General features: G+C 46.6%; 1 protein-coding gene across 1 annotated transcript in view; it reads right to left on the minus strand.

Moving 5' to 3' along the window:
- LOC135510615 (peroxisome proliferator-activated receptor gamma coactivator 1-alpha-like) overlaps positions 1–8374 on the minus strand; it is a 45202-nt gene extending 36828 nt beyond the window's left edge. Inside the window, 2 exon segments of the mRNA XM_064931676.1 lie at positions 4707–4886; positions 8190–8374. Coding sequence (XP_064787748.1) covers positions 4707–4886; positions 8190–8237 — 228 coding nt within the window. The 5' untranslated portion in view covers positions 8238–8374.
- Between the last annotated feature and the right edge of the window lie 9257 nt (positions 8375–17631).

Consider the following 17631-nt stretch of genomic DNA (forward strand, 5'->3'; position numbering starts at 1 on the left):
TGAATCTGACAGACGCTCAGAGATAACGCTCCGACTCAACCGTGTGTGTGTGTGCTGACGTGTGTGTGTTCACGTGTGAGTGAGTGCCTATACGTGTACACTTGAGTGTGCCTGTGTGTGTTGGAAGAAAGGGGTATTGGAACATAACATTTTGATCAGCACACTTGCAACACCCCTCCCCCCAAAAAACCACAAGACTACATTACAGCCAGAATGGCAGATCTGTGAGTCTGTTACGCTGTTACAGAGATTGCCTTTGTTTATCAGAAGAAGGGGAGCCTGGCTTTTATCAAACTACATTGTTTGTGCACAAAGTAGGGGTCCTAACAATTATGGGAAGTGTGTTTTATTTTAATAGGGCTCACTTGAGAGAATCATATTATACAGAACAGTATGATAATTTAGCCACCCTCGCTGAACTGCAGAAAGGGTGCGTGTGCTGTGCTCTCAAATGTCAGCATAAATTTGCAAAGTAAACGCAGCCAGCGTTCAGCGGGGACTGGTAACAGAGGATGATGAAGGTGTGTATTTGTGTGTGTGTGTTCGTGTGTGTGTGTATGTGCGCGTGCGCGCGTGTGTGTGCGTGCAAGTTTACTACTTGTGAGTGTCTAGGGTGAGGGAGGGGGGACTATTAAACAAACATTTTGATTGCGACACATTCAGCACTTCCAAACGTACACACACACACACCCCTAATCAATCCGGGCTGTCTTTCTCTTCCTCGGCCCGCTATGCGTAAGCACTGCATATGCCCAAGCACTGCATATGCCCAGGGAAACATTTGAACAACACATAAACAAACAAAAATGAAACAAACAGAGGAGGGACCTCTGTCTCAGAGGCATAATACCTTCTTCCTTTAAGAATCCCAAACCCGCCGTAAGCAAGATCGCCCACCTCCGATGACTAATCTAGCGTGTTTGTGTGCGACCGACACAGAAAAAGCCATTGCATATACAGTACCTGGCTAATGCCCTAAATCCTCCACTCCCTCTCTCACCAGACTCTCTTGTTTTTAATTCATCAGTTGGGGGATTACCGCTGGCACTCCACGGCGGGATTCTATCCTTGCCGCGAAAATGACGCCAATCACTCAATCCGCGGGATCAGCAACTTGTTTCAGACAGAGGCACGCAATGGACATCTTGTTTTACCTCCAGCGATGTTGACTACCTCACTATCGTTGTTAATAAGAGACTCTGTTAATGGTCTGATATCTTTACTGGGTAATGTTGAGTGATTGACAGCTGGGGATAGAGTCATCTTTGAATGGCTTGATCGGAGTGTTTGAGACCGGCTGTCATTGGGCAATTTCCACTCCTTCCTTACAAGGAGACGGCAGCCATATTTGATGGGAGTGGGTATAAAGTTGCTCCTAACCACTGATTTAGGATCAGATCTTGCTTAATCTGCATAAGGTTTAAGGTAGGGATTGAAGACAGCGTAATCTGAATCGAGATCTGTTGTTTGAGTATCCTGGAGATCCCACGTGATTCTGAGTCCACATTGGCAACCGGTTGGGGAGTTCTGGACATAATCTCACTGGCAGACCCAACAACCATAGCCCGATATAGAAAGTGTTGGCTTAGTGGCCGGGGCGTGTTGAAGAGGTGTGAGAGCACACTATGGTCCAGACTGATAGCTGGCCTTGTAAGAGGCTGTGTGCCACTCTCAGTATTGTCCGGATCCCGCTGAAGAACACTGGCAGAGTACAGTAAAATAAGCCATCCAAGGGAAAGAACACACACACACAATGCACAAGCACACCCACACACCACAAGTGCACGCACAAGCAGACAGTCACACACACACACACACACTCTATATCAAACACTTGATAGTAGTCGCACACACCAAACACACACACGAATAGCCCATGTGCAGGATGTGAACAATCACCCTGGTCCATTAATGATCAAACCAACTTCACGCTAGATGTTCACAGTATCGACAGCCAGCGACTTTTTAAAAACAAAATTCTAGGTGTATAATAATAAAGCTGCTTACACATTTGCCACCGCCAGTCACGCGGCCGGCAGCATCTACATCAGTGCCAACGCTACAAAAACAATACTTGTTCTTCTTCCCAAGTAGCGTTGGACCGAGACTGAAGTTCATTAAAACACAACCAGGGTGTCCATTTTAGGAAGGATTCTCAGAGGCTGTTCTTAAAGACGGAAAGACAAAGCTTTCTTTCTCTGGCATCAGAGGGTGTCTCTCTCTTGCGGTCTCTCCCTCTCTATCGGTCTCAGTCTCTCTCTGCCTCTATCACTCTCACTCTGTCTCTTTATATCTGTTTATCTCTCTCTTTATCTCTCACGCTCTCCCCCTCCCTCCAGTTGTGTGCAGTAGCCAGAGGGAGCCCAGCCTAGCACACATCTCCCCGTCTTGGTTCCCCCTCCCTGCCGCCCACCCTCCAGAACGGGGCCCCACGGTGACAGCTGCACCCAGCTTCCAGGCACCCTCCCTGGGAAGCGGCCTCCACTCCCCTACCACCTCCAGACTCAACTCCACCATTTTAGCCTCGGAGATGCTCCAGATGAATCATGGCCAAGCGAACTGACACTGAAGGGCATCAACCGTCAAGTTCACAACAATCCACTGTGCCTTTTCTGCTGCTGCTCCCCGATCCTATCTCTCTGTCTCGCTTTCGATCTCTCTCTCTCTGCTCATCTGCCTGCCAGCCAGGGCCTGCTCTGTTCTGTGCACACTAGAAGAACTCCATGGCAAATCACACATGCGGGATTAAAAAAACAGAGCAACGGGCCCTTCAGCACTCTGTGTGTGTGTGGAAAAAGAGAGAGAATTAGTGAGAGAGACTTAGATAGAGAGACTATGCGCATTTGTGTGTGCAGTAGTTATGTAAGTATGTGTGTGGATTTGTATGTCTATGAGGTTTGTGTGTGTGCGTGTGTATTCATTCGTTTGTGCATTGTTTAAGGTTAGGGTAGAGACGACCTACCACGAACACCCATTAACCTCTAGTCAGGTAGTTTAAGAAAACATTGGCAGTAGATTGTGAGAGAGGAAGAACACAAAGTCCCCTGTGCCAACTTGTTTCACATAACAGCTGGCCAATCATTAACCATGTCTAAAAACCTGACGTTGTGATTGGGCGCTGCAGTGCCCCACACAGGCCAATCAGGGAAGCGCAGAAAGTTTGTGCGGCAACCCCCAGCCACAAGCCTCTGATCTGTGAGCGTGCACGCACACACACACAAACACTGAGAGAGAACCAACCATTTTTCCCCTGTCAGATTAGTAAGGATTACTAATAACACGAGCCAACTCCCAGCGTTGCAGTATGATGTACTGAGCACTTCGTATGGCAACTTGAAAACTTTCCACTTTCCAATTCCAGATGGCAACCACCAGCACAAGGAATACATTCATTGATTGTAAAGCCAGCTCATTTGAAATGCATCACATTCATTAGTGCTCAGATGTTTTTTGAGCGTTACAGCTGTTTTCTGATTGTAGCTGTGTAGTATGTGTGTTGAAATAATGTAGTATCCTACACACACACACTTCGTACAGTGCTGGTTTCTCTATGCTGGCTACCTCAAAGAGTGCATTGTGTTTTAAAATGTGACACACACACACACACTTGACAGACATGCTAGCTTGTATTTTTATCCATCCCCTCATCGGCCACAGGCCATATAACTCTGAGGGTCCGGAGTCACACGACTAGCACTCAGGACCCCGGAGCACAAGGGACTGTCTCGGGGCCCCTCACTGGCGCTAGGTTGAAGGACCAGAGGGAGGGAGGGAGGCGTGTGTGTGTGTGTGTGTGGAAAGAATTCTGTCCGCTATCAACCTCTCCCCTACTGGGGCCATTGAGACACACACTTTCCGCCTCCGAAAACGTGACAGCATGACAAGCCACAGACCAACAGTGGCATTCCCCTCCAGCATTCTCCTCTCTCCAGCCAAGCCAGCACCAATCTCCATGTTCCTCGCCTATCTCCCCACTGATAAACCAGTAATGAACTGTCTCTCCTAGCTTACTTCTCCCAAATGACTTTATTTCCCCCCAGCATGCTACTTTCAGTGGACTTTGCCTCCCTGAATGAGAGAGAGTGCCGCAGGTTGAAAGTTGAACATTTTCCTCCCAAACCTTTTGGAAAAGGGGGCTTTCGCAATATGGCCATAATATGGGGGCCAAAGGGCCAAGAGCTGGGTTTAATTTCCTCTGCTCCTTTAGATGCCTGCCACAGCAGAGTAGAGCAGTGGCTGGACTGTAATAAATGACTTGGGGGATTGATAAGGTACTGTCAGGGAGAGAAGCCAAAGGGCAGTACAAAGGTCTCCAGGCTTATCGCCAAACCCCTGTTATCTTGACTTCGTACTTTTCAGGGGGATATAAAGTCCCTCTCTCAATACAGTCGGTACTACTACATACTGTACGAGGCGGGAGGTTTTTATCATGTACCTGGAAGGCTTTCAACAGATAGCAAACTCAGCATACAGTGTGACGCGTTTGTTGTTATCGCTGACTGAGCTCAGGCTGGTGACCTCTGAAGAGTTCATTTACCTAGCATCCACTTCCTAGATGGAAAAATACATACTGAACAAGAGTCCAGGCTCCCAAAAGATCCGTAAATAGTTAACGACCGTGTCATAAATTGTGTGATACTGGGGCAAAGGGGAGCAGAGAGACTTAGGAAAATAAAAACAAGCTGTAGTATGATATGCTCTCTTACCTCAAAGAGGTTGGAAGCCTCGTTGCCATATTGACTGGAAATTATCTCTGATTGGTCACTGTACCACTTGAGCCCGCCCAGGAAGCTGTCCGCATCCAGGTCACTGACATCAAGCTCTGAGAGGTCGAGTTCGGGGAGGTCCGGACAGAGGGGTTGGTCTTCGCCAACCAAGGCAGCACACTGGGGAGACAAGAAGACGGAAGGTGTCAAAAAATCCATCAACACACACAAAGGTGCGCAGACACACACGTACGTACCAACGCACACACACAAACACAAACGCACACTGAGGCAAATGATGGAAGCTACTTTTTCACATGAATTCACAAGCCGTTACCCGCACAGGTATTATTTTACGGTTATTATGCAATATCTGTATACTACATCCTGGCCTTGAGGACATTCATTATGTATTTGATGATAACAAGTTATCTTTATTGATAGGCCTACCTTTTTACATTTCTCATACTGCATGGTTCGTTTTAGTAGACTAGGAAATCCTGCTAGGCCTATTGGCCTAATAGGTCAGACATTAATAAAGCCTGATAATTCATTCAACATCGTGTTCCATGGGTATTCTTCCTTTGGTTATGTCCATGTCACTGATAGGCTGAACTCTCGGGGTCAACCTCATTTGAATGACAGTATGGCTAGACTTGCCACCTGACTGGCTGACCTGGGCGCGTCAACACAATGGCACCGGTAGCCATGGCACAAATTTCACTCTGACCCAACAGTTGTTATTCTCCCCGTACATGTGATACAGCGGGCGGCGGTGATGCTAAAAGCTGCCATTTCATTCGTCACTGTCCGCTTTTATATAGGGGCCTATGCGATAGCTGCTCCGCCGCTCTCCAGACACAAATCATCGCTTCATCGAACTGCGTTGAGGGGATCCACAGACTTTAAATATGTGTGGTGTGGAGAGAGGAGGAAGATGGGGCAATGAAGTTTGACTCTGCGCCAACGGTTGCAAGCTCAATGTAAACACGTTCCAGGAAGGAGCTTTGCTAACCTACATTTCTTATTCAGGTGCCAATATGTTACAAATGTTAATTGCTTCAGCGGCCCGTGCTTGCTTGAGGCAAGGTTATGCCAGCACTGCACGCAATGCATCTTGTTCTGGAACATGGCAGTCACTTCTACTCGACAGAGAGAGAAACCCCCAAGCAAGCAAGGAGATATCAGCTCGAGTGAGCCAAATGCAGGTATTTTTTTTTATCCCAAATTGACTCTCGCGTCTTCCCACTGACACCCTCGTTATGCATAGATAAACAGGCGTTTTAAATTTGGCAAATGTCAAATCGAACCCCACATGTCATAAATGTTGGCTAGAGAGTTGTCAGGATTCAATGTATGCAGACTTAAGGGAGAGTTAATGGTGATACCCTCGGGCATACCCCGGAGGCAGTTAGTTCGCCAAGGAGCCAGAGAGAGGGAGTCTGACTGGAGAGAGATGAGCCCAGGGTTCGACTCAGGGCAACAGAGAGACAGATAGCCTACTATACCAAGTGGGAGGTAGGCTTCAAAAAAAAAAACGCCCATGCCAACACGTGCCATAGTCGATCCGGCCTCTGGTTGCGCTCACGAGATGACATAGTCATAGGCTATATTTACGACACAACTCGCTCTCCTTTGCCCATAAACTAGGATAAAGATGCAAATTCATCATAGTCTCTATCCCTCCTAGCCCTGTGAAATGCCCCACTTTATCAAGATATACGAAAAAAGAAATCAAAGAGAGATCTGACATTTCCTCTCAATCTTCTCATCGACTTCCAAGGGTGTTAATGAAATAGCGCCGCCAGACAGAGCGAGGGGGGAGTGCGCTAACCGCCACTGCGAGCCAACGTGATTTACGCACACAGAACACATACAAGCACCTGCTATGGTGAGATTATTAGGAATATGACTGAGGATGTTGAGTGAAATTCCCTGGTTGTAAAGAGGCGGTCTTTGGAAATTTCACGGCATGATTTATACTCAACTCAGAATGAATTGACGCACTTAGAAAATAAAGAATAAAGTTAGCATGTCTGTCACAAGCAGGACAGGTTCTTGAAAAACACGCACCTTTTTAATGGGGGCGGGGGGGGGGGGGTGAACAACACAATAGATAGGCAGCAGATATCACTAGGTACACTCGAAAATGCCGACACGGAACAAAAAAGACAAATGTTTTTTTTTATATATATAATAATTTGACAGGCTGGCTCAGACGACCGAGCATCCATCTATCGATATGAATAATTGAAGTTAAAGTGTAAATGAGTGCTACTGGTGCATAAAGTAATTCGCCAGGCTGTCAAGGAAAGCAAATAAATACATGCGTATGTCAATGGTCTTGGTCAATAAGTAATGGGTTAAACTGACATTTCAAGGCATTTTGTCAAGCGAATAATTGTCATTCAATCTTGCCTCGAGTGGTGATAATAGACAGATGGAGAAAAGCTGATAAACCGACAGCAGCGTCATATCGAAGATGAGCTTCTATCCCATGAATGCGTTAAAGTCGACGGTAACTGCAGACTATAGTCTACAGTTCAATGCCTAAAACAAACTGCATAACACTAATAACAGAGTTATAGTCTATCGTCCATCTCCAAATCACTATTTTCATTATTTCCAGTTATTCAAGTAAAAATCATTGCATTGAGTTGTCAATCTACCCCGTGCGTTTTAAACCAAGAGCTTACAAAGTATGCTCTGGGAAAAACATTACCGATGGCAATTACGCAAATATTTTCATTAACCGGTCAAAACATTCTCATAGCCTATTTTGTAATATGCAACTAGGCTACAGATATGTGTTTACTCCTCCAAACGGATGTTGGCAGAAATGTCAAGACGCGCCCGATACATGTAAGAGAAGATGCTCCTCCGTAATATCGAACCTCCGTGCCTGTTATCACCCCTGCACTTTCCACTGAACAAATCCCACTGAACAAATCACGTAAAATCCCGATAAAAAGACACGTATATCGTCTGAGTGTTCTTTGTCACTGTACAATACCTGACTTAGAGACATTTCTGTCATTCGGACTTCAAGAGCGGACCCTTCTCACATCAGCACAAGAGCGAATACAGACTTTGACGGGAAAGATCTACATACGCATGTAAACATTCTTTCCGACTGCACGACATCCTAGGGAGACGCGACCAGCAGCAAACTCCAGGGCTGCAAGAGACGCACCGTTCATGCAGCCTACAACATTACATATAACGACTTAAACACGACACTATGAAGTAAAAGCAGCAATTTTGCTTTATCCCCTCCACTTGTCATGTATTCCTGTGCATTTTCCCGTATCGTATCCTCAGCGCAATAGCGGCGATATTACGCATCCCGTGCCAACACCAGCAAAGGAAAAGCCGTATTCGTTATCGGATATCACCGTCTTTGGATGTTCTGTGAGGTCCATCACCCAAAACGTTCCAGAACGGTACAGTTGACAATAAGTTGGATATTTTAGAACTGCTCACCTCTAATTCTCTCCAGACCGAGTCCTGGTTACACCTGTCCCACGCCATCCAGGCACTGAATGACGGTCCGAAAGAAACAAAAAAAGAAATCAGGCAAAAAGAAATCCACTCGCGCTCCACTCGCTCTCGCACAGGCTACTGCCCCTTACCGAGAATGAACTGAGGGTACCTGTCTTACAACTGCTTCCATCACATGACAAAGCTATTAAAAGTAGGCAGGGAAGTGACTCCCTTCGCCCCCTCCCTACTACTCGCCAATGACGTACTGTGAAGCAGGCGGGGTCTGGAACGCGCATCGTCAATATGTTCCAACTAAAAAAATCGGTCAATTCTAATGACACGGTGAAATAAAATATATTTCTAGCGCAGCCCACATATATTGTTGCTTTGCTTATCAAGACACTGCTATGCCCAGACCGCTCACTGGTCTATAGGCCTGCACACGTTTGACACTCGAATCACCACCATGCATGCAGCATTTCAAGATATCAAAATGCAAGTGATATCAATGAAACATCTCTGTCTTGTTGAACGTGTCTACATTGCGCCATAAGCATATTATTTCCCGTAACCTATTAAATATAGTAACACGGTAGGCTACTATGACACCACGCACCCTGTTTATGTAAACAAATAGTAGACAATTACTGATGCTCATCTATTGAAAAGGGGTGCGCTGTGAGTTCCCATATATTATAAGGAAATAACGGATCATGTGAAGAACATGGCGACAAAAACAAAACATAAGCTTACACAAACAAACAGATTTAAGTGTAGCCTATTGGTCTGACTTCGATAACATTTCCGAGATGTTCCAACTATGTTACTGTGAAGTTTTCCAATATCTCAAGGCTAGGCTACTGCATTTCCAACTGGGGTATAGGTTTCAGGGCGACGCGAGGCTTGTGTATAAAGTCTATTACGTTTACATAACGCCCAATCTCCACCATATGTATATGCGTTTTGTTTGTTGGATGTGTAGCCCGCATTTTTCGTACTTGATGCACGTGCTTCGCTTTTCAAGTTGCTAAAAGTTAGCTAGTTGGAGTCTGTCTACTTCCATGTACCAGTGCACAGTAAAGCAACCGCACTAGTTGAAGATATTAAATGCACTAAAAAAACATATATTTGGTATCCAATCTTTAGCCATTTCATCACAGTACAATCACTCACAAATAAACGTACTACAGCCTAGTGCGGTATCCCCAACGTAGCGTTGCAGACTGCTCCATTGACAAAGAATGACTTCCACATGATGCGTTTGATTCATCTGGTTGACATAAGGCGCCATGTCCACGCTGACAGCCTGCCTGCATGCTAGGCTACTCCAAAACTAATGTTTGACACTTTTGAATTTCCATTATTATTTCCTAATAACAGCAGAATGAAAGGAAACTGTGCAAGTTTGGACATGATTAGTCCCCCCCCCCCATCTCAAAGTACGTTACAGCTTTAGACATTTTAGCCTATGCTGTAATTTCAAGACAAAAACCTAATACCTACTGACCCCCCATTAGGTTTCTATCTGTTTCAAAACTGGAGATTTACATTTTAGAAGACATGGTGCAGCAGGTGACAAGTATCAACCATGTGTACAGTGTCAACAGTGCATGTATACGAAACAGCAGCACAGACAACCAAAAACACAAGCTCTGTGTAGACATTTCAAACAAGCAGGTCATCAGTGGGTTGTGCCTGGGCACATATACCTTTTGGTTGTGGTATTCCTTTCCACAGAAAATCCACTTGATGTAAAACCCTATAGGTATGAAAAAAGATACAATTCTCATCTAAGGAAATTAATCTAGTCCCATTTTTGCTAAATTCACAAATACAAGTTAACATTATTACCTAGGATAAATCTGATATAATTCCAACAATTCAATTAAGATATTTTATCAGGTAAAAAAGCTAAACCAAATGTGAATGTAGCCTCTGAGGCGTCAGTGATAGTATTTTTCAAGTTGAATCTTTTTCTAGTTTAAAGGGCCCTTCTCACTGGTCACACTATGTCATTTCAACGTGGAAGGAGGTGCTTAAACTGGGGAGGTGATTTCAAGCCATGTGTGCTCCGGGCAGCCGAGCGGAAATGGAGGAAAACTCGCCTCCCTGCGGACCTGGCATCCTTTCACTCCCTCCTCTCTACATTTTCCTCCTCTGTCTCTGCTGCTAAAGCCACTTTCTTCCACTCTAAATTCCAAGCATCTGCCTCTAACCCTAGGAAGCTCTTTGCCACCTTCTCCTCCCTCCTGAATCCTCCTCCCCCTCCCCCCCCTCCCTCTCTGCAGATGACTTCGTCGACCATTTTGAAAAGAAGGTCGACGACATCCGATCCTCGTTTGCTAAGTCAAACGACACCGCTGGTTCTGCTCACACTGCCCTACCCTGTGCTCTGACCTCTTTCTCCCCTCTCTCTCCAGATGAAATCTCGCTTCTTGAGACGGCCGGCCGCCCAACAACCTGCCCGCTTGACCCTATCCCCTCCTCTCTTCTCCAGACCATTTCCGGAGACCTTCTCCCTTACCTCACCTCGCTCATCAACTCATCCCTGACCGCTGGCTACGTCCCTTCCGTCTTCAAGAGAGCGAGAGCTGCGCCCCTTCTGAAAAAACCTACACTCAATCCCTCCGATGTCAACAACTACAGACCAGTATCCCTTCTTTCTTTTCTCTCCAAAACTCTTGAACGTGCCGTCCTTGGCCAGCTCTCCCGCTATCTCTCTCAGAATGACCTTCTTGATCCAAATCAGTCAGGTTTCAAGACTAGTCATTCAACTGAGACTGCTCTTCTCTGTATCACGGAGGCGCTCCGCACTGCTAAAGCTAACTCTCTCTCCTCTGCTCTCATCCTTCTAGACCTATCGGCTGCCTTCGATACTGTGAACCATCAGATCCTCCTCTCCACCCTCTCCGAGTTGGGCATCTCCGGCGCGGCCCACGCTTGGATTGCGTCCTACCTGACAGGTCGCTCCTACCAGGTGGCGTGGCGAGAATCTGTCTCCTCACCACGCGCTCTCACCACTGGTGTCCCCCAGGGCTCTGTTCTAGGCCCTCTCCTATTCTCGCTATACACCAAGTCACTTGGCTCTGTCATAACCTCACATGGTCTCTCCTATCATTGCTATGCAGACGACACACAATTAATCTTCTCCTTTCCCCCTTCTGATGACCAGGTGGCGAATCGCATCTCTGCATGTCTGGCAGACATATCAGTGTGGATGACGGATCACCACCTCAAGCTGAACCTCGGCAAGACGGAGCTGCTCTTCCTCCCGGGGAAGGACTGCCCGTTCCATGATCTCGCCATCACGGTTGACAACTCCATTGTGTCCTCCTCCCAGAGCGCTAAGAACCTTGGCGTGATCCTGGACAACACCCTGTCGTTCTCAACTAACATCAAGGCGGTGGCCCGTTCCTGTAGGTTCATGCTCTACAACATCCGCAGAGTACGACCCTGCCTCACACAGGAAGCGGCGCAGGTCCTAATCCAGGCACTTGTCATCTCCCGTCTGGATTACTGCAACTCGCTGTTGGCTGGGCTCCCTGCCTGTGCCATTAAACCCCTACAACTCATCCAGAACGCCGCAGCCCGTCTGGTGTTCAACCTTCCCAAGTTCTCTCACGTCACTCCGCTCTCTCCACTGGCTTCCAGTTGAAGCTCGCATCCGCTACAAGACCATGGTGCTTGCCTACGGAGCTGTGAGGGGAACGGCACCGCAGTACCTCCAGGCTCTGATCAGGCCCTACACCCAAACAAGGGCACTGCGTTCATCCACCTCTGGCCTGCTCGCCTCCCTACCACTGAGGAAGTACAGTTCCCGCTCAGCCCAGTCAAAACTGTTCGCTGCTCTGGCCCCCCAATGGTGGAACAAACTCCCTCACGACGCCAGGACAGCGGAGTCAATCACCACCTTCCGGAGACACCTGAAACCCCACCTCTTCAAGGAATACCTAGGATAGGATAAAGTAATCCTTCTCCCCCCTTAAATGATTTAGATGCACTATTGTAAAGTGGCTGTTCCACTGGATGTCAGAAGGTGAATTCACCAATTTGTAAGTCGCTCTGGATAAGAGCGTCTGCTAAATGACTTAAATGTAAATGTAAATGTGCGCAGTAGTTATTATACCCCAGTGGAAACACTAAAGATGGACCGTTCATTCTACATTTATATTTTCATTAAATACCATGTTTCACAATAGCACCCCCCAAAGAAATTCTGTGTAGTGCAAAAAACACTGAGTATACCAAACATTAGGAATACCTTTTTAATATTGAGTTGCACCCCCCCCCCTTTGCCCTAAGAACAGCCTCAATTCAACAGGGCGTGGACTCTACAAGATGTCGAAAGCATTCTACAGGGATGCTGGCCCATGTTGACTTCAATGCCTCATACAGTTGTCAAGTTGGCTGGATGTCCTGTGGGTGTTGGACCATTCTTGATGCACATGGGAAACTGTTGAGCGTAAAAAAAAACAGCAGCGTTGCAGTTCTTGACACAAACCGGTGTGCCTGGCACCTACTGCCATACCCCGTTCAAAGGCACTTCAATCTTTTGTCTTGCCCATTCACCCTCTGAATGGCACACATACACAATCCATGTCTCAATTGCCCCAAGGATTAAAAATCCTTTAACCTGCCTCCAGCCCTTCATCCACGCTGATTGAAGTAGATTTATACTGATTGAAGTGACATCAATAAGGGATCATAGCTTTAACCTGGATTCTCCTGGTCAGTCTATGTCATGGAAAGAGCAGGTGTTCTTAATGTTATGTATACACAGTGTATGCATCAATATGATTTGTCACTTTGTTTTTTCATTCAACATTGGAAATTTGAGATAAAAGCGATGCTGTGTCAGTGGGTTGCTTTTTGGGTTGCTTTTTGACAACCCTCTCACGGTTGTGTGGAGAGACGGACCAGGGCGCAGTGTGATTAAAGTTCCACATAATTTATTTACCCGAAACTTCCAAACAAAAAAAGGAACAAACAACGAACCGTGACATCAGAGGTGCCACATGCACTAACTCAAAATAAGATCCCACAAAAAAACAGTGGGGAAATGGCTGCCTAATATGATCCCCAATCAGAGACAACGCTAAACAACTGCCTCTGATTGGGAACCATACCAGGCCAACATAGAAATAAAAAAACCTAGATTACCCACCCTAGTCACACCCCAACTTAACCAAAATAGAGAATAAAAAGGCTCTCTATGGTCAGGGCGTGACTGTACCCCCCTGACTCTATAGGGGAGGGTCCGGGTGGGCATCTAGCTTCGGTGGCAGCGCCAGTGCGGGGCAAAGTACCCACTTCGCTCGCGGATCTGCCAGCATCGGTGGCGGCTCTGGTGCCGGGTCAAAGAACCCGCTCGTCCCGCGGCTCCAGCATCGGTGGCGGCTCTGGTGTGGGACTTTGCCCCTGCCCAGACCACGGGTCCGGCCATGGAGCCGGGTAGAACACCGTGCCCGGAATGGGCACCGGCGCCGAGGAAGGCTTCAGCCATGGAGCAGGACTGGACGCCGTGCTTAGACTGAACATTGGCGCAGATGAAGGCTCCTGCCAAGGAGCAGGACTGGACACCGTGCCTGGAACGGGAACCGGTGCAGAGGAAGGCTCTGGCCTTGGCGCGGGACTGGACGCCGTGCCTGGACCGGGAACCGGCGCAGAGGAAGGCTCCAGACTTGGAGCAGGACTGGACACCGTGCCTGGACTGGACATTGGCGCAGATGAAGGCTCCTGCAAAGGAGCGGGACTGGACACCGTGCCTGGGACGGGAACCGGCGCAGAGGAAGGCTCCGGCCTTGGCCTGGGACTGGACGTCGTGCCTGGACCGGGAACCGGCGCAGAGGAAGGCTCCGGCCTTGGAGCGGGACTGGACACCGTGGCTGGACTGGGCACCGGTGCAGAGGGAGGCTCCTGCCATGGAGTGGGACTGGACGCCAGACTTGACCTGGACTTCGGTGCAGAGGAAGGCTCCGGCCTTGGAGCTGGACTGGACGCAGTGCCCGGACTAGACGCAGTGCCCGGACTGGGCCCGACGCAGAGGAAGGCTCCAGCCTTTGAGCGGGACTGGACGTCGTGCCTGGACTGGGCACCGGCGCAGAGGAAGGCTCCGGCCTTGGAGCTGGACTGGACACCGTGCCTGGACTGGGCACCGGCACAGAGGGAGGCCCCTGCCATGGAGCGGGACTGGAAAGCCATGCCTGGACTGGGCCCCGGCGCAGAAGAAGGCTCCGGCCATGGAGCAGGACTGGACACCGTGCCTGGACTGGGCACAGGCACAGAGAAAGGCTCCGGCCTTGGAGCGGGACTGGACGCCATGCCTGGACTGGACATCGGCGCAGAGGAAGGCTCCGGCCTTGGAGCTGGACTGGACGCCGTGCCTGGACTGGGCACTGGCACAGAGGGAAGCTCCTGCCATGTATCAGGACTGGACGCCTTGCCTGGACCCTCCGGACTGTGGACCATCACAGGAGGTTCCGAACTGTGGACCGTCGTAGGAGGTTCTGGACTGTGGACCGTCGTAGAAGGTTCGGACTGTGGACCTACGTAGGAGGTCTTTGTGTCACGGTTGTGTGGAGAGACTGACCAAGGCGCAGCGTGATTAAAGTTCCACATAATTTATTTACTCGAAACTTCCAAACAAAAAAAGAAACAAACAACGAACCGTGACATCAGAGGTGCCACATGCACTAACTCAAAACAGTGGGGAAATGGCTGCCTAAATATGATCCCCAATCAGAGACAACGCTAAACAGCTGCCTCTGATTGGGAACCATACCAGGCCAACATAGAAATAAAACAACCTAGATTACCCACCCTAGTCACACCCCGACCTAATCAAAATAGAGAATAAAAAGACTCTCTATTGTCAGGGTGTGACAGTCGACAAGGATTGGCAAAAGGAATGTCGAGTTGTCCTCAAAAGCATAATAAGGTAACCTTACAGTGTGTCAAGCTAGCTAGAGTAACTAGCTAGCTTTTTGGTTAGCTAGCTAGCTAACTAGCTGTGTTTTACATGTCATACTTAAGTGGTAATGCCAGAGAAGCAGGTGTTTGGAGGATATATTTGCACGGCTGTTGTTAGGCCCGAGATGAAGTCGAGGTCTGGAAAATCGTGCCAATATATTCTCCATACACCAGCTTCGAGGTACATTATCCCTTTTATACAACGGGTTACCAACATATTCAAATAATGATTTACATATTTTCATTAAAAACATTTATTTTGATGAATTTATTGATACTATTTCATCCTTTCACAAGTTATAGTCCAACACAAATCTAGGCTTGCTACCCAAGCCGGCTAGTCGTTTGTTTTATCGGTTCGGTTGCCAGAGACGTGTCCCAGTCATTAAGTCTTTTTGTTCTGTATCTATGGACATTCGTTCTAAATCGTTCGTCCAGTCGTTCGTTCTAAATGTTTTATTGCCATACTGGCTGGTAACGTTCTTATCCCTTGCTTGCTAGCTAGCCAACTTCGGCTAACTTACAGTCACGTCAAACAGTGCAGCTAGATTAACAACAAAGTATCTGTGTTTGTATTTGTTTAAGCTGTTTTCTAGTTACATTTATTTGGATACATTCATATCAATGAGCTAATGATGTGTGATTTCACCTGGCATAGAAAATGTGCTTTCTCGTCAGGACACTGTTGTTCAGAGAAGCGAGCCAACAGCTAACACAATCACTTCAAAATGAAGTTGGAAAAACTGCAAACCAGTGGCCCTGGATAATAACTTGCTGCACTTCATTTAACTTCTTGGATATAGGGGGCGCTATTTTAATTTTTGGATTAAAAACGTTCCCGTTTTAAACAAGATATTTTGTCATGAAAAGATGCTCGACTATGCATATAATTGACAGCTTTGAAAAGAAAACACTCTGACGTTTCCAAAACTGCAAAGATATTGTCTGTGAGTGCCACAGAACTGATGTTACAGAAAAAACCCAGATAAAAATCCAATCAGGGAGCCGCATTTTTTAAAATCGCCTCATGCCAATGACTCCTGATATGGCTGTGAAGGAGCTAGGAGTCAGCTTACGTTTTCCACGTTTTCCCCAAGGTGTCTGCAGCATTGTGACGTATTTGTAGCCATATCATTGGAAGATTGACCATAAGAGACTACATCTACCAGGTGGTTGCTTGGTGTCCTCCGTCGCAATTATTGCGTAATCTCCAGCTGCAGTATTTTTCCGTTTGCTTCTGATTTGAAGCCAACTGCCACCACTGATAGATTATTGAATAGATATGTGAAAAACACCTTGAGGATTGATTCTAAACAACGTTTGCCATGTTTCTGTCGATATTATGGAGCTAATTTGGAAAAAAGTTTGGCGTTGTAAGTGACTGCACTTTCCGGTCTTTTTCTTAGCCAAACGTGATGAACAAAACGGATCTATTTCATCTACACAAATAATATTTTTGGAAAAAATGAACATTTGCTATCTAACTAAGAGTCTCGTCATTGAAAACATCCGAAGTTCTTCAAAGGTAAATTATTTTATTTGAATGCTTTTCTTGTTTTTGTGAAAATGTTGCCTGCTGAATGCTAGGCTTAATGCTATGCTAGGCTATCAATACTCTTACACAAATACTTGTGTAGCTTTGGTTGAAAAGCATATTTTTAAAATCTGAGATGACAGTGTTAACAAAAGGCTAAGCTTGTGTTTGAATATATTTATTTCATTTCATTTGCGATTTTCATGAATAGGAAACGTTGTGTTATGGTAATGAGCTTGAGGCTATGATTACGCTCCCGGATACGGGATTGCTCGACGCTAGAGGTTAAGTTTACCTGTTTTCTACTGATATTTCTTTGTTTAAATCCAGGCTGATTTGCCGGTCTGTTTCATCCCGACTCCTGACACATTCATTACTATGCGATAGCTGGAGATCAAATTTGTATATTGAAAGTGTTGCAAATGTCGGAGAGACAGACAGCAAGGTTTATATAAATCTCCACTGTTGAAAACTAAATGTTAGTCTAAAAGAAATGTGAAATAATGTCTATATACTTTATCTAGTAGAGATCAAGTTCATAAATTGCCTGGCTGGGCTGATGAGATAGTGGATTTCGCAGTCAGATGGAACAGCGTAAATAGGCATTTTAACGTCATAGATTTTGTCGGTGGTAACTCGTGGAATAGACACCAGCTGGAATGCGGCTGGAATGCGATTTTAACCAATCAGCATTCAGGATTAGACCATCCCATTGTATAATATGTCATAACAGCTAACATAACTTGTCATAACCTGTCGTAATATGGTCATAACACTGTCATGACCCATATATTTACACCTGTTGTGACATATATTATTATGTTTTAATGGCTGGTTATGACACCTACATAAGTGTCAAAACTCCCATTTATTCAAATGTGTTTTTTCCCTGCCAAGAAGTTTCCTTTCATTTGAAAGTTTGTTTCTTAAGTCCTTTGA

The sequence above is a fragment of the Oncorhynchus masou genome, chromosome 23 (assembly GCF_036934945.1).
Source record: "Oncorhynchus masou masou isolate Uvic2021 chromosome 23, UVic_Omas_1.1, whole genome shotgun sequence".
Taxonomy (NCBI): domain Eukaryota; kingdom Metazoa; phylum Chordata; class Actinopteri; order Salmoniformes; family Salmonidae; genus Oncorhynchus; species Oncorhynchus masou.